The 21,144-nt window shown below is 47.3% G+C and overlaps 2 protein-coding genes across 2 annotated transcripts; one reads left to right on the top strand and one right to left on the bottom strand.

The window, feature by feature from the left end:
* Positions 1–313: 313 nt before the first annotated feature.
* Positions 314–3,448, top strand: APO2 (APO RNA-binding protein (DUF794)). Its single transcript, XM_048679859.2, has 4 exons — positions 314–520; positions 632–699; positions 1,303–1,623; positions 2,400–3,448. Exons 1-4 carry the CDS (start codon positions 398–400, stop codon positions 3,223–3,225), a joined length of 1,338 nt encoding a protein of 445 aa, XP_048535816.1. The 5' UTR covers positions 314–397; the 3' UTR covers positions 3,226–3,448.
* A 2,870-nt stretch (positions 3,449–6,318) lies between these two features.
* LOC125529543 (dynein light chain 1, cytoplasmic) lies at positions 6,319–8,445 on the bottom strand. Its single transcript, XM_048693951.2, has 2 exons — positions 7,885–8,445; positions 6,319–6,959 (listed from the first exon to the last, which is right to left on the bottom strand). Exons 1-2 carry the CDS (start codon positions 8,173–8,175, stop codon positions 6,804–6,806), a joined length of 447 nt encoding a protein of 148 aa, XP_048549908.1. The 5' UTR covers positions 8,176–8,445; the 3' UTR covers positions 6,319–6,803.
* Between the last annotated feature and the right edge of the window lie 12,699 nt (positions 8,446–21,144).

The following is a 21,144-nucleotide window of genomic DNA, read 5'->3' on the forward strand; positions in this document are numbered from 1 at the left end:
GCCAAATATCATAGTCTTTTTTTTAATGCAGAGTGAACATTCTTAAAAACATGCTGAACATTTTTCAAGATAAAGTGTTTATGAACATTTTTTTAGATGACATAATATTTTTATACATGTTCTAAATACATTAAAAATTTGTGTGAACAAAATTTTACATCTGTTATGTTATGAATGTTTTTTGAAAATTGCGTGAAAAGAAAATGAGACCAGTGAGGCAGTGACCAAGATCCCACCTCATCAGCCCACATGGACAGTCCAGATGGCTCCTGGCTCCTTGCGACGACCGAATAGGCCCACCCCGACCCGAAGAAGCCCGAGGCAAAGAGAGCCTAGCGAACGCAGAGGATAGGGAGAGAAGCAGCCAGACGCGCATCGCTCGCTCCCTCTACCTCCAATGGCCGCGGCCATGAGACCCTCCTCCTCCCCCTACCCTCTCCCGCCTCCCCCGACCTGCTCGTCCCGCCTCCCCCAGCTCCGCTCCTTCGTCGGCCTCCGGTGGTCTGCCCCCCGCGTCCAGGTAGGCCCGCCCCCAACCTCAACCTGGCGCTAGTTGTTCGGCTGTAGGAGCAGAGAGGGTTGGATAGGAGCGATGGTTTTGAAATTTGATTATGCTTTCCCTCCGGCGCAGGTCAGGAGGCAATTAGACGCGGTTGCAGGAATTGGCAGTGGTGCGCGTGGATGCGGTGGACGATTCAGGTTAGTTCGAGGCTTGCTTTATTTATGGTGCCGCTGCTGTTAGGAAAAACTGCTGAAAATAAAATCAAAATTACAGTAATAATGTTGGTCAGTGCCGCTGTTGGTAGTTTGCTCTGATGATTTGCAACTCTGAAATGCTGTCATGACTCATAAGTACTCCCTCCGTTCCTAAATATTTGTCTTTCTAGACATTTCAAATGACTACTACATACAGATGTATGTAGACATATTTTAGAGTGTAGATTCACTCATTTTGCTTCGTACGTAGTCACTTGTTGAAATGCCTAGAAAGACAAGTATTTAGAAACGGAGGGAGTAACTTTTACCACTGATACTCTCGTAGCGAGTACCTTAACCTTTGGGCGATAAACTATGATGTTAGTAAGATACCGGTCCAGTTCATGAACAGGTAATGGTAAGTTGGTAGCGAATCATAAACTTGCGATAAAACAAAAAAGTTGATGAGACTAGTTGAGTTGGGTATGCTTGGTGAAAATTTACCTTGATTTAAGCAGTCACATTTGATTCTGAAATCGAGTGGGTCCAATGTTGAATATATTTCCGTGCCCTGATGAATCCCCCCTTTTTCCTGACAATTTACAGAGCGCCCGCTTCCAGTGCGTCCCAGCCTTGTTATAGCTCCATCGTCATTAGAAACGACAATTCTCAGAATGCTGATTTTCCACGTAACTACTCCAAAAGGGAGAAGAAACCATTTCCTATACCAGTACTGGAGTTAAGGCGCCGAGCAAGACAGAGGATGAAGGAAGCTGAAGGGAAGCCTAGGGGGCCGCCGCCACCTCCGAAAAATGGATTGCTGGTCCAGAGACTAATACCAGAGGCATACAGAGTGTACAACGCAAGAATTTTGCTGATCAACAACTTGAAGAGGCTGATGAAAGTAGTACCAGTGAAAGGCTGCAAGTAATTATCTTGTCCTGTTTTTTTTTTCCTGATAAGTATGCTCTTGAAATCACGCTAAGGGTAAAATTTCTCATTACATATCTATCACACCGGACAGAAGAAGTCTGCCTTCATGTTGTATAATCTATAAAGCAAGATAGCAGGATAGGATTCGTATAAACGGCAGATAAAGTACCTCACATACACGTTTTCCATTGGCAACAAAATTAAGTTATGCCAACGCATATAATTAACTTCCTTTTGCGTCTAGTTATATGACATGAAACATGGAGGTACGCTTAGAAGTAGTCTGCTTGAGAGTATGCTAGAAGGTTGTTTCTTGTGTACCCCGTTGAATATATACATTTGCATGCGTGCGTAGATTACTGAATCCAGTTAAGACATCTCCATTTGGTTTTAGCAAAGCCTCTATTGAGTCACAATGGACATCTGCATTAAGTCAGGCCGGAAGTTTGGACTTCATGTTTATTTCTCTAAGAAATCTCTGTCCATGTTAAAAGTTAATCCCATGATGGTATTTGATAATTTTAAAAGGATTTTGTTCATAAGTCATAATGCTGCGTTGCCCTGTGCTTCCATAGGTTGTGTCGTGTCACATCCACAAAATGATATTGATAGCCATGACTAGTTTGCAATTTGCCAACTTATGTACTCTCAAGTTGTCATATGCATTTGTTCAGTTCACTATGCCACTCGTGTGCACTTGTGATTATCAGTGAGACCGATGATTTCTTTACTATTGCTAAGTGAGGAAATAATGCCTATTTCCGGTGCAGATATTGCAGTGAGATACACGTTGGATCTGTTGGACACCCTTTCAGAACATGCCGAGGAATGTCTTCTGATAAACGTAAGGGAGAACATGACTGGGGAAGTACTTTTGTTGAAGCTGTTTTCTTGCCAGTTGAAGCTTACCACCTAGAGGACCGTCTAGGCCCGCGTATCCCTCATGACCAGAGGTTTGAGGTGCCCCGCATTCCTGCTCTCGTGGAGCTTTGCATCCAAGCTGGTCTCGACCTCCCTGAGTACCCCACAAAGCGCCGAAGAAAGCCAATTGTTAAGATCGGAAGGAAAGAGTTTGTCGACGCAAATGAAGATGACCTGCCTGACCCAGAGCCTGACAAATTTAAGGAGCCAATTCTCGAAGAAGTACCCGACGATGAGATTACCCCTCCATCGAGCCCAGAGGAGACGGCTGCTCTTGCCGAGGAAACACTCGAAGTGTGGGAGACACTCCGGAACGGTGCCTTGAGGCTCATGAAGAGGTATTCAGTGAGGGTGTGCGGATACTGTCCTGAGGTGCACATTGGAGCGAGTGGTCATAAAGCGCGCAACTGTGGAGCCTTCAAGCACCAGCAGAGGAATGGACAGCATGGGTGGCAGGCGGCGGTGCTCGATGACCTGATACCCCCTAGATACGTCTGGCACATGCCGGAATCTGGGGAGTTGCAGAAGGAGCTCAAGATCTTCTATGGGCAGGCGCCGGCTGTCGTCGAGATATGCATTCAGGGCGGCGCAAAAGTGCCGGAGAAGTACAAAGCCACAATGAGGCTAGATATAGGGATTCCCTCCAGTTTGAAAGAGGCTGAAATGGTCGTCTGAATGGAAATGTGGTGTTTACGTTGTGTACGATTGAGGTCAAGAAAACCGCAAGCTCCATTCGTGCTGACCATAGGTTCATTATTATCTTACTCCATGTATATAGCGGGAACTTAGCTTAGTCAGATAATCTGGTAAGTTTTGTTTGTTTCAGATGTGAATTAACATTTACCAGATGTTTCTTTGTCTGAGGAATGTCATGGCCAGTGGCCACTACTTACAACGATGGAATTGGGGCGCACATGCTGATGCTGATATGTGTCTTACGATGCGGTGTGCTACATGAACACTTTTGTGTCAAATTCAGAACCAGTGCAGAATCTAGTATTTCTAGTTCAGTTTTTTTTCTTAATGAAGTTCCACTACTTACTTTCATGAAATGATCAGCCAAGTTTTTTATTTTATTTAATAGTTTTCTATCCTATTAATCGCTTTAAGCCTTTTAATGGTGAGCGCTGTAGTACTATTGAAATTGAAAATAAATGATAGTCGTAACTGCCTCGTAAGCTTGATGGAATATTTTCAACTACTATTGGAATATTTTCAACTACTATTGTAACATTTTTCTACTTCCTTAAAATAATCATTTTAATCCAAGAAACAAAACATTTTGCAGTTGCAATGCAAACATTACAAGCTATGTAAACACTTTCTTAGATAGTTATACTTTTTTCACTGTGTGTCCATGTCATACATTTTCTGTGATCTACTTAATGTTTTGTAAAAAACTTGTGAATCTATTAATTTTAGTTCACTAATAGTATTGACATATTATAAGTGTGGCCGATTTTTTAGTAGCTATTCTGTGCTGCAAATAATGCTTGAAGTTTTGTCTTTCATCCTTTTATCTTTTCAGGAAACTGTTAACATCGCCCATCGGTATTTGTTTTTGCTTATCGATGAAGATCGAAATTGGATTAAAAAATTCATTGATAAATCAAATAATTTTCCAAGGTAAAAGAGCACCAGACCAATTTGAAAATAATAATAATAATAATAATAATAATAATAATAATAATAAGGAAAATAGCTCCAATAAAGGGAACCCAAGTATTCGCTATGGCATAGTAAAAAATCTCATTGTTCTCGCACTGTTGAACTTCATACTATGCTATATTACTCGAATTATTTTATTCATTACTCAACCAACTGTGATAAGTCCATGCATATGCTATTCTTTAATCTAGCTATATGGTGTGTTCGGTGGAATTCCTCCGCACATATAACACTTGCATCCCTCGGGTACGCACGTGGCGGATGGGCCACCGGGTGGGGAGATAAACTTCTTGCAGTAAGATAGGCATTCGGCGTTGTTACATTTGCCCTTCCTGATGATGTGTTTGCATACGGTCTTAGAAGCTGCCATAGCTAGATATCAAAAGGGAAAATAGGGTATGTTAGACAATCATGCAATATATACATATGTCAAAAATTCACACACATTACTAGTGTAGATAACTAGGCACTAGAGTGCTTGGTATTGATCGACTAGATACCCAATGATAGAATTAGGAGGGAAAATGCAAGGAATAGAATGTGTGTGCTCCTCATTTCTTGGTCTACACTGAACTCTAGGATTGAGTTGCTAATATGGTGCTTGTTGTGCCCCTTTGGACTACTAGTGTAGAATTGAAAGGCAAATGATGCTTCCTTTATAGTGGGCAAATACTTGTAACCGATGAAGATAAGGTCACATTAATCGCAATACATTAATATGATTCATGCTGAAGAAGGGATCAACGATATTAATTAAGTTCTTTAAAAGGATCAACTCGATGGTATTAATTCATGAACAAAATAACAACAATTTAATCGAGGTGGGGTATTGTGGCGAATTAGCACACACTGAGGATAATAACTGGAAAATGTTTTAAATATTTTTTTGTTTTTTCCTCCCCAAAACTAGGTGTGCAAGCACAAGAAGAGTAATTGCTCTTTTTATGACATTGGCTATATGGCAAAGTACGAACACAATGACTTAAATCTCATTGCAAATGCAAAAGGAAATTATTTTATTTGAAAAATAGATTGTACAAATCATGAATATTTAAAACTAACAAGAATTGGGGAACATACTAATACTCATATAGTTTTATCTATAGCACATATGGATCATATAGACAATGATATCATTTATGCATCCTACATTGTAGTTCCTAAGTTCCAAAATGGAAGCAATGGAGTGAGAGAGGGGATGACACAATCAACAAATTTCGAGCATTCAGTAGACACTAGGAGGCTTAAAATTAGTAAAAAGTAAGGCCATAAATTTATAAGAAAAATAAAATAAAATATTGAAAACACTAGTAATAGGTTACCCTTTTGAGAGGTTAGAGTTAGATGTCTCCGACACGTGGCACAGCCGAAACCATGGGCTATGTCGTTTATGTCATTTACGCACATAGGAAACCACATATAAGGAATTCAATGTCAGATAAAGGCTTACCATGAAATCGTCAACTATGAGCCTAACCTCCAATTCATGTTTCAACTGGAGGCCACAAACATACAAGAGCTTCATGCGACACTCATCCCATGACCTAAGCTCTTTGATAGTCTTGGGATCGAGGTCTAAGGACAAGATGGTTTGTGAATTGAACTACCACTAGGAAACATGCCCGTGGGTTGCAACGGGATTGCAAGTACAACAATTTTCAGTGATTTATCATTTACTATTTTGAGCTATTTTCAGTTTTTTATCATTTCCTGTTTTGTTTCCACATGCTAGTGAATTAGGAAAAAACAAAAGTTTGAAGTATTAATACCATTTCTTGTATCTCATTATCTTTATAGATTGAAACTATAAGAAAGTGAAAAATCCACCTATCAAATAAATTTGTATCAAAACATGCAACATTTAGGCCTCCTTTGGTTCATAGGATAGAAATGTTGTAGGAATAGGAAAATCATAGGAAATGGGATGTCATGCATCTTAATTCCTATAGAGAAAGAGATGTCATTTGATGCATAGGATAGGAAATTTTCTATTGAGTATTGGCTAATGTTTTTTTTTCTTCAAAATGTGAAGGATTGATTCCTATCCTATATAGGAATAGGAATCCATTCCTACAAACCAAAGGGTCTCAAAGGAAATTTTCCTATGCAAATCCTATCCTATAGAAATCCTATGACATTCCTACAAACCAAAGGAGGCCTTAGCTTTATTTCCAATAAGAAATACACATTGGATGCATGCCTGGAATCAAGATATGCAATGATTCCTTCCTGCCTTGCACAACAGCAATCTTGTTTAGTACATTCTGAAAGTTTGCATCACTTCAATATACACCGAACTATGCTCATGTTTGGACATCTACAGAACATCGGAAACCTCTCGCACACTGAAAAGCACAACCATCACACCGCGTTCAACTGGAACATGTTACGCCGTCGAATTCTCGGGGTTTTGAATCGTGGATGTGATGCAAAAAATGGAGTCTCCATTGCCATCGAAGAAACAATGCAATTTACTGTAATTACAAGGGCTTGTTCAGCCGAACCGTTTGCATTTGAGAGCTGGGACGTCCTCACACTCCCACACAGTGCATACAATTAGTGAACGGCGATTTGTCTGCCCATCGTCAATGGGGCGGGGGCTCGACCGCCGTCCTGAAGAGCAGTATGTAGACCTTATCAACAGAAAAGTACAAGAATCCGCCCTTGGCGTGCGTGACGTATGAACCGAAGCTCGTCCCCACGATGCAGTGCCAAGCCGCGCCGTAAGCGGTGTCGAATTCCTGTCAGCATATAGGATAACAATAAGCGAAACTGTATACGAGGATAGGCACACAATGTTTGAGGATTTTCGAACAAATAATGCGGTTAAATTGTGAATGACATTAGAAGAAGCAACGGCGAAGTTGGCAGGCATTGAGCATTTGAGCTTGGCCGATGTGAGTGTTCAGTCCCCAGAGCAGTCTGATCGGCGCGTATATTCTGGTCAAACTTTGCTCATGCCCTCCTGTGTGGTGACAGTGACAACCACATGATTGCAACTTTGGACTGTTCGATTTATTAATTGCTCTAATCCTAATCGGTGGTTAGCTGCGCGAATGATCGTTTCATTCGGCTTGACCCCATCGCCTAGGTGTTGGGAGCCTGATGCTCCAACTGCCAATGATGATAAGTAAAACAACAAACCCATTTCTGTCCTCAGAAGAATACAGCTGCAGAGGGCAGCCGACCCGACCCGACCCGATACACTCCATCTAGGTATCGGTAGCAACACACAAAATGTGAGCGGTGTGGTGAACTGGCGATCATAGCGCGGAGGATCTGTCAGCAACGTCGACATGAATGCGCTTAGTGCATCAGTTGTGGCTGCATTGCCGCGAGAGTACAGTCGCAGAAATGGAGTTACTCCCGGAACCAGAGTCGCTCTACGAAAGTTCCTAGCAATTGCAAGCAAGCAAGATGCTGCACTCGCTGAACAATTACGAGTATTATAATCTGCGGCTAGAGTAGAAGACAACGGAGGCAAATACTACTACGAGTAGTAGCAATCATGTAGTACTGCCAACCCGCCGCGTTTGGCGGTGCATTTTTCGGGAGCAAACAACGGCGCCAGCTCCTGGCAAGCTGTGCGGTGGTATTCTCATCTGGGAGACGGCGATGGAGTTCTTGCGGTGTGGCGCGCACGGTGCTTTAGTCATGGTTAGTTACCTTCTTGAGGGCGAGCGCGAGGCGCTTGGGCTCGAGGCGGCGCGGGAAGTGCGGCATCCCGGCGAGCTCCTCGCGGGCGCAGCGGAACGCGCGCCGCTGCAGCGCGGGCGGCATGTCGGCCGCCACCACGCGCACCACCGCCTTCCTCTCCGCGCCGACGCCGTCCTCCTTCTTAGAGTCGCCCTCGTCGGCGCCGGCGCCGCCGTCCTCCGCGAGCCTGGCGACGCCGAGCAGCGACCTGATGACGCCGCCCCGGCGCCCCGCCTCGACACGGGCCTCCTGCTCCCTCATTCTCGCGTCTCAGAAGCCACAACCCTGCCTCCCTTGGCGCCGAGAGTGTTGTCTGCCGAGCGGGTGGGGAGGAGGGAAACGAGCTGAGACGGCGAGTGTGCTCTGGTATTTCTTTGTTAACGCTGTGCGGCGGTTGGGGCGGCTTTTTGTATTGGGGCGGGAGAGGATGCGGCGTCGGGGCTCGTTAAAGTTGGCGCCGTACTCTGATCTCCCGTTTTTGTTATCATTTGTTTTCTTGGCCTGCCCGGGAAGCCCGCCGGTGGGATCACCGACGCGACGCGACGCGCACGGCCGAGCTCCGGGGCGGCGCACGATGGTTGTGTTTCTTTTTACCTCGGCGAGGCGCGCGCGTGGCGTCGGGGACGACGACGAGCGGCGAGACCCGGACGTGCCGCGGCTGCCCTGCCAGGGCCACCGGGCGCACGGTAGGATAGAACTGCTGCACCGTGCACCGCGCAGTTGACTACAGTAGTTCAGTATGAGTACTACAGTAGGCCATGTGAGGATGGTGCTACGACTGACTGCTGCTTCAGCGGTCCGTCCTCGCTTCATTCACCGTGGTGTTCAGGCGAAACATGGCAGGGTGTATGTGATGAATTATGACATGCATCGAGTTGTGCATTGTGTGCAGACACTGGTTTGCTTGTCCATGGTATGAAGCTATGGACGAGGAGCACCTGGTTCCAGGTTTGATCGGGGAAACCAGCAAAATGAATTCCGCAGGGAGAGTTCCTCCCAGGAGCTCCTATTGTTAGAAGGGAGAGAGGAATTTGGTGGAATAATCGTTGTATTGCTTGAGCCTCGTGGACATATATATAGTAGTACATAATCTACTTGGAATATAAGGCAAGCCAGAATATTTCCTAGTCTAACCTATGTTTCCTAATACAATCACGTTACTCAACATTCCCCCGCAGTCACAACGGTAGTGACGCAGACGGTGAGACTGGAGAAGAATCCGAAGGCAAGCCGACGGACACCCCCCCCCCCCCCCACAGCCGTAACGGTCGACACATCGCGGAGTCGTGACTGGAGTGAAAACCGACGAGGTTGCTCAAGCAAGGCGGTAGCCCTTTTTGCCGTTTGTCGATGTAGCCGAGAGCGTAGGGTGGTGTAGCCGTGGTCGAGGTAGCCGTGCGAAGTATACCATGGTCGATGTCGAGTCGGGGGTAGCCGGTGTCGAGGATGTCGCCGTGGAGCCGCGGGCGCATGGAGGCGTCGAGTTAGCATGGGCGCATCGGTGTCGAAGTAGTGGTGCGCCGGGAAGAAGACGTTGTTGACGACGCGTCGCGGCGGGTTTGCCAAGCCCGGAGACACATCGTAGACGAAGGCACGCACCGGTGTTGCCAGCACCGGGCATGCGTAGACGGACGAAGACGAAGTTGACGAAGCGCCACACCAGGCTTGCCAGGCCCGGGGAAACGTCGTGGACGAAAGCACGCATCGGTGTTGCCAGCACCGGGCATGCATAGACGAGAACCTGCACAAGTTGTACGCCATGTCGGAGGAGTCAGAGAGGCTAGCAGAGAAGGACACGACGACGGTTGCGGCGTCAATCAGCGCGGAGCCGATGTCACCTGCGGTTGTCGGAGTAGACGAAGTGGTCGGGGTAGATGACGGCGATGCTGGCGACGGGCCGGTGCTGGACGAAGACGAAGGAGGTGGACGGGCGGCGGCTACGTGGGTAGCGACGGCGGCCAAAGAAGAGCGGCGGCGGCTACGTGGGTAGCGACGGCGGCCAAAGAAGAGCGGCGGCGGCGCCTAGGTTAGGAGCGTGGCGGCAGTGCTTGAAGTAGGCGAAGAACCCGACAGCATGACGAAGACCGGCGCGGACGGTGGCGTTCCCGCGCCAAGGGAGGTGGCGCGACGCATACCACGGGAAGTCAACGCGCGTGGACGACGAAGTGGACCGTGGGCCGCCGCGCTATGGTCCGAAGGGGCGACACAGCGGCGGCGGGCATGTCGGGGTGACGGCGGGAAGACCTCGGGGCGGCGGCAGGGACCGCGGGCCGCGGCGCGACAGCCGGAAGGGCGGCGCGGCAGAGGAGCGCGGGTCGGTGCTACCGCGGGGACGACCTCTAGACGGCGGCGTGGACCGCGTGCCACGCTCGCTACGGCCCGACGGGGCGACGCAGTGGCGACGCGAGGGTCGGTGCCGCCAGGGGGACGACCTGGGGCGGTCGGCCTCTGGGCGGCGGTGGACCGTGGACCGCGGTACTACGGCCCGAAGGGGCGACGCAGCGGTGACGCGGGTCGGTACAGCTGGGAGAAGAACCACGGGGCGGGGCGCTGCGGCCCGACGGGGCGACGCAGCGGCAACCCATTGCTCGATCGGTAGAGGGGCGCGCTGAACTCGGGACGGTCTTCACGGGACCTGCGAAGGCGCGCGCAACCGACGGGCCAGGTCGGTCGCACGGCGTAGATGAGGCGGATCATGGCGGCGGGCGGGCGGGTGATCAATCCGATCGCGCGCGAGGTCGGGGACGCCGCTCGGTGGAGGCGCGGTGGCAGCGGAGTCCGAGATGAAGTTGCCGGCGGCGGGCGGCAGGGCGGCTATGATTGGCCGCCACATGGCGCGAGGCCGCCGGTTCGGGGTGATGCAGGAGTCCCGGTCGGAGCAGGGCGGTGAAGGGCGGCGTAGATCGACGGGCGGGCCGTCGCGCGAACGGTGGCGGTGAAGGGCCGCCGCATGACGCGAGGCCGCCGGGGGCGACCGACGGGCAGACGCGCGGACGACGCGCGAGGCCGCCCGGTTGGTCAAGAAGTCGGTCGATCGCGCCGGTGTTGGAGTAGAGGCACACGGGGTTGACGGCGGTGGTGGGCGACGCAAACCGGATTACATAGACCAGAAAACCAAAAAGTAGACGCCGATCAAAGCGATCGGCAAGAGAGAGAAAATCCAGATCAAAGTATCGGGAAAAAGACTCTTTAGGACAGCCGACCAACACGGCCGGCAAACGAACCCTAGGTACGGACGGCGCGGCCTCCGGCGGCGGTCATGGAGGCCGACCGCCTCGGGGGCGGCACGCAGATGCGGAAGCGGCGGCTGCTAGGGTTTAGGATCGACTTGCGATAGATACCATGTTAGAAGGGAGAGAGGAATTTGGTGGATGTCGGTGTCAAAACCGGCGGATCTCGGGTAAAGGGTCCCGAACTGTGCTTCTAGGCCGGATGGTAACAGGAGGTAAGGGACACGAAGTTTTAGCCAGGTTCGGGCCCTCTCGATGGAGGTAAAACCCTACGTCCTGCTTGATTAATATTGATGATATGGGTAGTACAAGAGTAGATCTACCACGAGATCGGAGAGGCTAAACCCTAGAAGCTAGCCTATGGTATGATTGTTGTTCTGTATGTTGTCCTACGGACTAAAACCCTCCGGTTTATATAGACACAGGAAAGGGTTAGGGTTACACAAAGTCGGTTACAATGGTAGGAGATCTACATATCCGTATCGCCAAGCTTGCCTTCCACGCCAAGAAAAGTCCCTTCCGGACACGGGACGGAGTCTTCAATCTTGTATCTGTTGGAAATATGCCCTAGAGGCAATAATAAATTAGTTATTATTATATTTCCTTGTTCATGATAATCGTTTATTATCCATGCTATAATTGTATTGATAGGAAACTTAGATACATGTGTGGATACATAGACAACACCATGTCCCTAGTAAGCCTCTAGTTGACTAGCTCGTTGATCAATAGATGGTTATGGTTTCCTGACCATGGACATTGGATGTCATTGATAACGGGATCACATCATTAGGAGAATGATGTGATGGACAAGACCCAATCCTAAGCCTAGCACAAAAATCGTGTAGTTCGTATGCTAAAGCTTTTCTAATGTCAAGTATCAATTCCTTAGACCATGAGATTGTGCAACTCCCGGATACCGTAGGAATGCTTTGGGTGTACCAAACGTCACAACGTAACTGGGTGGCTATAAAGGTACATTACAGGTATCTCCGAAAGTGTCTGTTGGGTTGGCACGAATCGAGACTGGGATTTGTCACTCCGTGTAAACGGAGAGGTATCTCTGGGCCCACTCGGTAGGACATCATCATATGCGCAATGTGACCAAGGAGTTGATCACGGGATGATGTGTTACGGAACGATTAAAGAGACTTGCCGGTAACGAGATTGAACAAGGTATAGGGATACCGACGATCGAATCTCGGGCAAGTACAATACCGCTAGACAAAGGGAATTGTATACGGGATTGATTAAGTCCTTGACATCGTGGTTCATCCGATGAGATCATCGTGGAACATGTGGGAGCCAACATGGGTATCCAGATCCCGATGTTGGTTATTGACCGGAGAACGTCTCGGTCATGTCTGCATGCTTCCCGAACCCGTAGGGTCTACACACTTAAGGTTCGATGACGCTAGGGTTATAAAGGAAGCTTGTATGTGGTTACCGAATGTTGTTCGGAGTCCCGGATGAGATCCCAGACGTCACGAGGAGTTCCGGAATGGTCCGGAGGTAAAGATTTATATATAGGAAGTCCTGTTTCGGCCATCGGGACAAGTTTCGGGGTCATCAGTATTGTACCGGGACCACCGGAAGGGTCCCGGGGGCCCACCGGGTGGGGCCACCTGCCCCCGGGGGCCACATGGGCTGTAGGGGGTGCGCCTTGGCCTACATGGGCCAAGGGCACCAGCCCCAAGAGGCCCATGCGCCTGGGGAAACCCTAAAGAAAGAGTCCCAGAAGGGGAAGGCACCTCTTAGGTGCCTTGGGGGGGAAGGACTCCTCCCCTGGCCGCCGCCCCCTAGGAGATTGGATCTCCTAGGGCTGGCGCACCCCCCCTTTGGGATCCCTATATATAGTGAGGGTAGGAGGGCCTCTTGAAACACACCTTTGCCTTTGGTGCAGCCCTCCCTCTCTCCCAAGTCCTTCTCCTCTCCCGTGGTGCTTGGCGAAGCCCTGCAGGATTGCCACGCTCCTCCACCACCACCATGCCGTTGTGCTGCTGTTGGATGGAGTCTTCCTCAACCTCTCCCTCTCTCCTTGCTGGATCAAGGCGTGGGAGACGTCACCGGGCTGTACGTGTGTTGAACGCGGAGGTGCCGTGCGTTCGGCACTTGGTCATCGGTGATTTGAATCACGACGAGTACGACTCCATCAACCCCGTTCACTTGAACGCTTCTGCTTAGCGATCTACAAGGGTATGTAGATGCACTCTCCTTCCCCTCGTTGCTAGTCTCTCCATAGATAGATCTTGGTGACACGTAGGAAAATTTTGAATTTCTGCTACGTTCCCCAACAGTGGCATCATGAGCTAGGTCTATTGCATAGATTCTATGCACGAGTAGAACACAAAGTAGTTGTGGGCGTTGATTTTGTTCAATATGCTTTCCGTTACTAGTCTTATCTTGATTCGGCGGCATCGTGGGATGAAGCGGCCCGGACCGACCTTACACGTACTCTTACGTGAGACTGGTTCCACCGACTGACATGCACTAGTTGCATAAGGTGGCTAGCGGGTGTCTGTCTCTCCCACTTTAGTCGGATCGGATTCGATGAAAAGGGTCCTTATGAAGGGTAAATAGCAATTGGCATATCACGTTGTGGTCTTTGCGTAGGTAAGAAACGTTCTTGCTAGAAACCCATAGCAGCCACGTAAAACATGCAAACAACAATTAGAGGACGTCTAACTTGTTTTTGCAGGGTATGCTATGTGATGTGATATGGCCAAAGGATGTGATGAATGATATATGTGATGTATGAGATTGATCATGTTCTTGTAATAGGAATCACGACTTGCATGTCAATGAGTATGACAACCGGCAGGAGCCATAGGAGTTGTCTTTATTTATTTATGACCTGCGTGTCAACATAAACGTCATGTAATTACTTTACTTTATTGCTAACTGTTAGCTGTAGTAGTAGAAGTAATAGATGACGTGACAACTTCATGAAGACACGATGATGGAGATCATGATGATGGAGATCATGGTGTCATGCCGGTGACGATGATGATCATGGAGCCCCGAAGATGGAGATCAAAAGGAGCAATATGATAATGGCCATATCATGTCACTATTTGATTGCATGTGATGTTTATCATGTTTATACATCTTATTTTCTTAGAATGACGGTAGTAAATAAGATGATCCCTTACAACAATTTCAAGAAGTGTTCTCCCCTAACTGTGCACCGTTGCTACAGTTCGTCGTTTCAAAGCACCACGTGTTGATCGGGTGTGATAGATCCTTACGTTCACATACAACGGGTGTAAGACAGTTTTACACATGCAAAAACACTTAGGGTTAACTTGACGAGCCTAGCATGTACAGACATGGCCTCGGAACACAGAAGACCGAAAGGTCGAGCATGAGTCGCATAGAAGATACGATCAACATGAAGATGTTCACCGACGTTGACTAGTCCGTCTCACGTGTTGATCGGACACGGCCTAGTTGACTTCGATCATGTAATCACTTAGATGACTAGAGGGATGTCTATCTGAGTGGGAGTTCATAAGATGAACTTAATTATCCTGAACATAGTCAAAAAGGATTTTGCAAATTATGTCGTAGCTCGCGTTTCAGTTCTACTGTTTAGATATGTTCCTAGAGAAAAATTAGTTGAAAGTTGATAGTAGCAATTATGCGGACTAGGTCCGTAAACTGAGGATTGTCCTCATTGCTTCTTAGAAGGCTTATGTTCTTAATGCACCGCTCAGTGTGCTAAACCTCGAACGTTGTCTGTGGATGTTGCGAACATCTGACATACACGTTTTGATAACTACATGATAGTTCAGTTAAACGGTTTAGAGTTGAGGCACCAAAGACGTTTTTGAAACGTCACGAAACATATGAGATGTTTTGAGGGCTGAAATTGGAATTTCAGGCTCATGCCCACGTCAAGAGGTATAAGACCTCCGACGATTTTCTTAACCTGCAAACTAAGGAGAAAAGCTCAATTGTTGAGCTTGTGCTCGGATTGTCTGAGTACAACAATCATTTGAATCAAGTGGGAGTTGATCTTCCAGATAAGATAGTGATGTTTCTCCGAAGTCATTACCACCAAGCTGCTAGAGCTTCGTGATGAACTATAATATATCGGGGACATGTATGATGATCCTTGAGATGTTCGTGATGTTTGACACCACAAAAGTAGAAATCAAGAAGGAGCATCAATTGTTGATGGTTGGTGAAACCACTAGTTTCAAGAAGGGCAAGGGCACGAAGGGATACTTCATAAAACGGCAATTTAGCTGCTGCTCTAGTGAAGAAACCCAAGGTTGAACCCAAACCCGAGACTAAGTGCTTCTGTAATAAAGGGAACAGCCACTGGAGCAGAATTACCCTAGATACTTGGTAGATTAGAAGGCTGGCAAGGTCGATGGAAGTATATTGGATATACATTATGTTAATGTGTACTTTACTAGTACTCCTAGTAGCACCAGGGTATTAGATACCGGTTCGGTTGCTAAGTGTTAGTAACTCGAAATAAAAGCTACGGAATAAACGGAGACTAGCTAAAGGTGAGCTGACGATATGTGTTGGAAGTGTTCTCAATGTTGATATGATCAAGCATCGCACGCTCCCTCTACCATCGAGATTGGTATTTGCGTTGAGCATAGACATGATTGGATTATGTCTATCGCAATACGGTTATTCATTTAAGGAGAATAATGGTTACTCTGTTTATTTGAATAATACCTTCAATGGTCTTACACCTAAAATGAATGGTTTATTGAATCTCGATCGTAGTGATACACATGTTCATGCCAAAAGATAGTAATGATAGTACCACCTACTTGTGGCACTGCCACGTAAGTCATATCGGTATAAAACGCATGAAGAAGCTCCATGTTGATGGATCTTTGGGCTCACTCGTTTTTGAAAAGTTTGAGACATGTGAACCATGTCTATTGGTGTATATGCATGAAGAAACTCCATGCAAATGGACCGTTTTGACTCACTTGATTTTGAATCACTTGAGACATGCAAATCATACCACATGGGCAAGATGACTGAAAGCCTCGGTTTCAGTAAAATGGAACTAGAAAGCAACTTGTTGGAAGTAATACATTTTGATGTGTGCAATCCAATGAGTGCTGAGGCATGTAGTGGATATCGTTATGTTCTTACTTCACAGACGTTTTGAGTATATTTACTTGATAAATCATGAGTCTGGATTATTGAAAGGTTCAAGTAATTTCAGAGTGAAGTTGAACATCGTCGTGACAAGAGGATAAAATGTCTATGATATGATCGTAGAGATGAATATCTGAATTACGAGTTTGGCATAGAATTAAGACATTGTGGAAATTGTTTCACTACTAATACAGCCTGGAACACCATGATGTGATGGTGCGTCCGAACATCATAACTGCACCCTATTGGATATGATGCATACCATGATGTCTCTTATCAAATTACCACAATAATTTATGGGTTAGGCATTAGAGACAACCACATTCACTTTAAATAGGGCACCATGTAATTCCGATGAGATGACACCGTATGAACTATGGTTTAGAGAAACCTAAGCTGTCATTTCTTAAAAGTTTGGGGCTGCGACGCTTATGTGAAAAAGTTTCAGGTTGATAAGCTCGAACCCAAAGCGGATAAATGCATCTTCATAGGACACCCAAAACAGTTGGGTATACCTCCTGTCTCAGATCCGAAAGCAATAAGGGATTGTTTCTAGAATCGGGTCCTTTCTCGAGGAAAAGTTTCTCTTGAAAGAATTGAGTGGAAGGATGGTGGAGACTTGATGAGGTTATTGAACCGTCTCTTCAACTAGTGTGTGGCAGGGCACAGGAAGTTGTTCCTGTGGCACCTACACCAATTGAAGTGGAAGCTTATGATAGTGATCATGAAACTTCAGATCAAGTCACTACCAAACCTCGTGGGATGACAAGGATGCGCACTACTTCAGAGTGGTACGTAATCCTGTCTTGGAAGTCATGTTGCTAGACAACAATGAACCTACGAGCTATGGAGAAGCGATGGTGGGCCCGGATTCTGATAAATGGCTCGAGGCCATATAATCCGAGAGAGGATCCATGTATGAAAACAAAGTGTAGACTTTGGCAGAACGGCTCGATGGTCGTAATGCTATTGAGTACAAATGGATTTTAAAAGGAAGACAGACAATGATGGTAAGTGTCACCATTAAGAAAGCTCGACTTGTCGTTAAGGTGTTTCCCGACAAGTTCAAGGAGTTGACTACGGTGAGACTTTCTCACTCGTAGCGATGCTAAGAGTCTGTTGGAATTATATTAGCGATTACTGCATTATTTATGAAATCTTGCAGATAGGATGTCAAAACATTGTTTCCTCGACGATTTTCTTGAGGAAAGGCTGTATATGATACAACTGGAAGGTTTTTGTCAATCCTGAAAGATGCTAATAAGTATGCAAAGCTCCAGCAATCCTTCTAAGGACTGGAGTAAGCATCTCGGAGTTGGAATGTATGCTTTGATGATGATCAAAGATTTTGGGTTTATACAAAGTTTATGAGAAACTTGTATTTCCAAAGAAGTGAGTGGGAGCACTATAGAATTTCTGATAAGTATATGTTGACATATTGTTGATCAGAAATGACGTAGAATTTCTGGAAAGCATATAGGGTTATTTGGAAAGTGCTTTTCAATGGAAAGCCTGGATTAAGCTACTTGAACATTGAGCATCAAGATCTATAAGGATAGATCAAAACGCTTAAAAGTACTTTCAAATGAGCACATACCTTGACATGATCTTGAAGGTGTTCAAGATGGATCAGTCAAAGAAGGAGTTCTTGCCTGAGTTGTAAGGTATGAAGTTAAGACTTAAAGCTCGACCACGGCAGAATAGAGAGAAAAGGACGAAGGTCGTCCCCTATGCTTAAGACGTAGGCTCTACAGTATGCTATGCTGTGTACCGCACCTGAAGTGTGCCTTGCCATGAGTCGATCAAGGGGTACAAGAGTGATCCAAGAATGGATCACAGGACAGCGGTCAAAGTTATCCTTAGTAACTAGTGGACTAAGGAATTTTCTTGATTATGGAGGTGGCAAAAGAGTTCGTCGTAAAGAGTTACGACGATGCAAGCTTAACACCTATCCGGATAGCTCTGAGTAGAGATACCGGATACGTATAATGGAGCAACAATTTAGAATAAGCTCCAAGTAGAACAGTTATTTGGATTAGCTCCAAATAGAACGTGGTAGCTGCATCTAGGAGATGACATAAAGATTTGTAAAGCACACACGGATCTGAAAGGTTCAGACCCGTTGACTAAAACCTCTCTCACAAGCAACATGATCAAACCCAGAACTCATTGAGTGTTAATCACATAGTGATGTGAACTAGATTATTGACTCTAGTAAACTCTTTGGATGTTGGTTACATGACGATGTGACCTGTGAGTGTTAATCACATGGCGATGTGAACTAGATTATTGACTCTAGTGCAAGTGGGAGACTGTTGGAAATATGCCCTAGAGGCAATAATAAATTAGTTATTATTATATTTCCTTGTTCATGATAATCATTTATTATCCATGCTATAATTTTATTGATAGGAAACTCAGATACATGTGTGGATACATAGACAACACCATGTCCCTAGTAAGCCTCTAGTTGACTAGCTCGTTGATCAATAGATGGTTACGGTTTCCTGACCATGGACATTGGATGTCATTGATAACGGGATCACATCATTAGGAGAATGATGTGATGGACAAGACCCAATCCTAAGCCTAGCACAAAGAGTGTGTAGTTCGTATGCTAAAGCTTTTCTAATGTCTAGTATCAATTCCTTAGACCATGAGATTGTGCAACTCCCGGATACCGTAGGAATGCTTTGGGTGTACCAAACGTCACAACGTAATTGGGTGGCTATAAAGGTACATTACAGGTATCTCCGAAAGTGTCTGTTGGGTTGGCACGAATCGAGACTGGGATTTGTCACTCCGTGTAAACGGAGAGGTATCTCTGGGCCCACGCGGTAGGACATCATCATATGCGCAATGTGACCAAGGAGTTGATCACGGGATGATGTGTTACGGAACGAGTAAAGAGACTTGCCGGTAACGAGATTGAACAAGGTATAGGGATACCGACGATCGAATCTCGGGCAAGTACAATACCGCTAGACAAAGGGAATTGTATACGGGATTGATTAAGTCCTTGACATCGTGGTTCATCCGATGAGATCATCGTGGAACATGTGGGAGCCAACATGGGTATCCAGATCCCGCTGTTGGTTATTGACTGGAGAACGTCTCGGTCATGTCTGCATGCTTCCCGAACCCGTAGGGTCTACACACTTAAGGTTCGATGACGCTAGGGTTATAAAGGAAGCTTGTATGTGGTTACCGAATGTTGTTCGGAGTCCCGGATGAGATCCCGGACGTCACGAGGAGTTCCGGAATGGTCCGGAGGTAAAGATTTATATATAGGAAGTTCTGTTTCGGCCATCGGGACAAGTTTCGGGGTCATCGGTATTGTACCGGGACCACCGGAAGGGTCCCGGGGGCCCACCGGATGGGGCCACCTGCCCCCGGGGGCCACATGGGCTGTAGGGGGTGCGCCTTGGCCTACATGGGCCAAGGGAACCAGCCCCAAGAGGCCCATGCGCCTGGGGAAACCCTAAAGAAAGAGTCCCAGAAGGGGAAGGCACCTCTTAGGTGCCTTGGGGGGGAAGGACTCCTCCCCTGGCCGCCGCCCCCTAGGAGATTGGATCTCCTAGGGCTGGCGCACCCCCCCCTTTGGGATCCCTATATATAGTGAGGGTAGGAGGGCCTCTTGAAACACACCTTTGCCTTTGGTGCAGCCCTCCCTCTCTCCAAGTCCTTCTCCTCTCCCGTGGTGCTTGGCGAAGCCCTGCAGGATTGCCACGCTCCTCCACCACCACCATGCCGTTGTGCTGCTGTTGGATGGAGTCTTCCTCAACCTCTCCCTCTCTCCTTGCTGGATCAAGGCGTGGGAGACGTCACCGGGCTGTACGTGTGTTGAACGCGGAGGTGCCGTGCGTTCGGCACTTGGTCATCGGTGATTTGAATCACGACGAGTACGACTCCATCAACCCCGTTCACTTGAACGCTTCCGCTTAGCGATCTACAAGGGTATGTAGATGCACTCTCCTTCCCCTCGTTGCTAGTCTCTCCATAGATAGATCTTGGTGACACGTAGGAAAATTTTGAATTTCTGCTACGTTCCCCAACAGTATCTTCATAGTCTAGGAGTCCGGCTGAAGGTATAGTCCGGCCATTCGGATACCCCCTAATCCAGGACTCCCTCAGTAGCCCCTAAACCAGGCTTCAATGACGACGATTCCGGCGCGCAGTTTGTCTTCGGCATTGCAAGGCGGGTTCCTCCTCCAAGTACTTCATAGAAGATTTTGAACACAAAGATAGTGTCCGGCTCTGCAAAATAAGTTTCCACATATTGCCATAGAGAGAATAATATTTTCACAAATCTAATCTGCTGATGTATTCCGTAGTGTGACGCACCATGGCCAAGCCTTTATTCGAATCGTTTTATTATCCCACCTCAGCGCGTCATGCGAGGCGGTTTCTTTGGCATGTCTTGTCGAAGCAGAGATCGTGTCCCCTTATTCCAGGATTCTCATCAATACGGGCGTGGGTAACCCAACCGCGCCATTGATTATGGCGCTTGGGGATAAGCGAGTTTTACCAGCTAGTGGGGACACATAGTTGCGTCCACCCATATAAGGGGATAAGGATCCACCTTTTCACCTACGCCTTCTTCCTCCTTTGCCTATCCATTCTTGCGCACCTGAGCTCCAGCGCCCAAGTCCGCACTCCCCACCTCAACCTCCTCCAACCATGTCCGGAGCGGGAGGCAAGTGGATGGTCTCCTCCGTTACGGAGGGACACATCAAAAGACTAAGGAAGGCCGGATACTTGTCTAACGACATTGCACACCGGCTTCCAGAGGGGCAGCTCATCCCCACCCCTAGGCCCCATGAGAGGGTGGTGTTCCTCCCCCATTTCCTCCGCGGACTGAGCT

The sequence above is a fragment of the Triticum urartu genome, chromosome 6A, assembly GCF_056163025.1.
Source record: "Triticum urartu cultivar PI428250 chromosome 6A, HENAU_Tu73, whole genome shotgun sequence".
Lineage (NCBI taxonomy): Eukaryota > Viridiplantae > Streptophyta > Magnoliopsida > Poales > Poaceae > Triticum > Triticum urartu.

Bases quoted from the DNA above. Each gene is read 5' to 3' on its own strand.
- APO2 (XM_048679859.2), top strand. From the start codon at position 398: ATGGCCGCGGCCATGAGACCCTCCTCCTCCCCCTACCCTCTCCCGCCT. The intron at 521-631 runs GTAGGCCCGCCC...CCTCCGGCGCAG, and splicing joins GGTCTGCCCCCCGCGTCCAG to GTCAGGAGGCAATTAGACGC. The intron at 700-1,302 runs GTTAGTTCGAGG...GACAATTTACAG, and splicing joins GGATGCGGTGGACGATTCAG to AGCGCCCGCTTCCAGTGCGT.
- LOC125529543 (XM_048693951.2), bottom strand. From the start codon at position 8,175: ATGAGGGAGCAGGAGGCCCGTGTCGAGGCGGGGCGCCGGGGCGGCGTC. The intron at 6,960-7,884 runs GTAACTAACCAT...ATATGCTGACAG, and splicing joins TCGCGCTCGCCCTCAAGAAG to GAATTCGACACCGCTTACGG.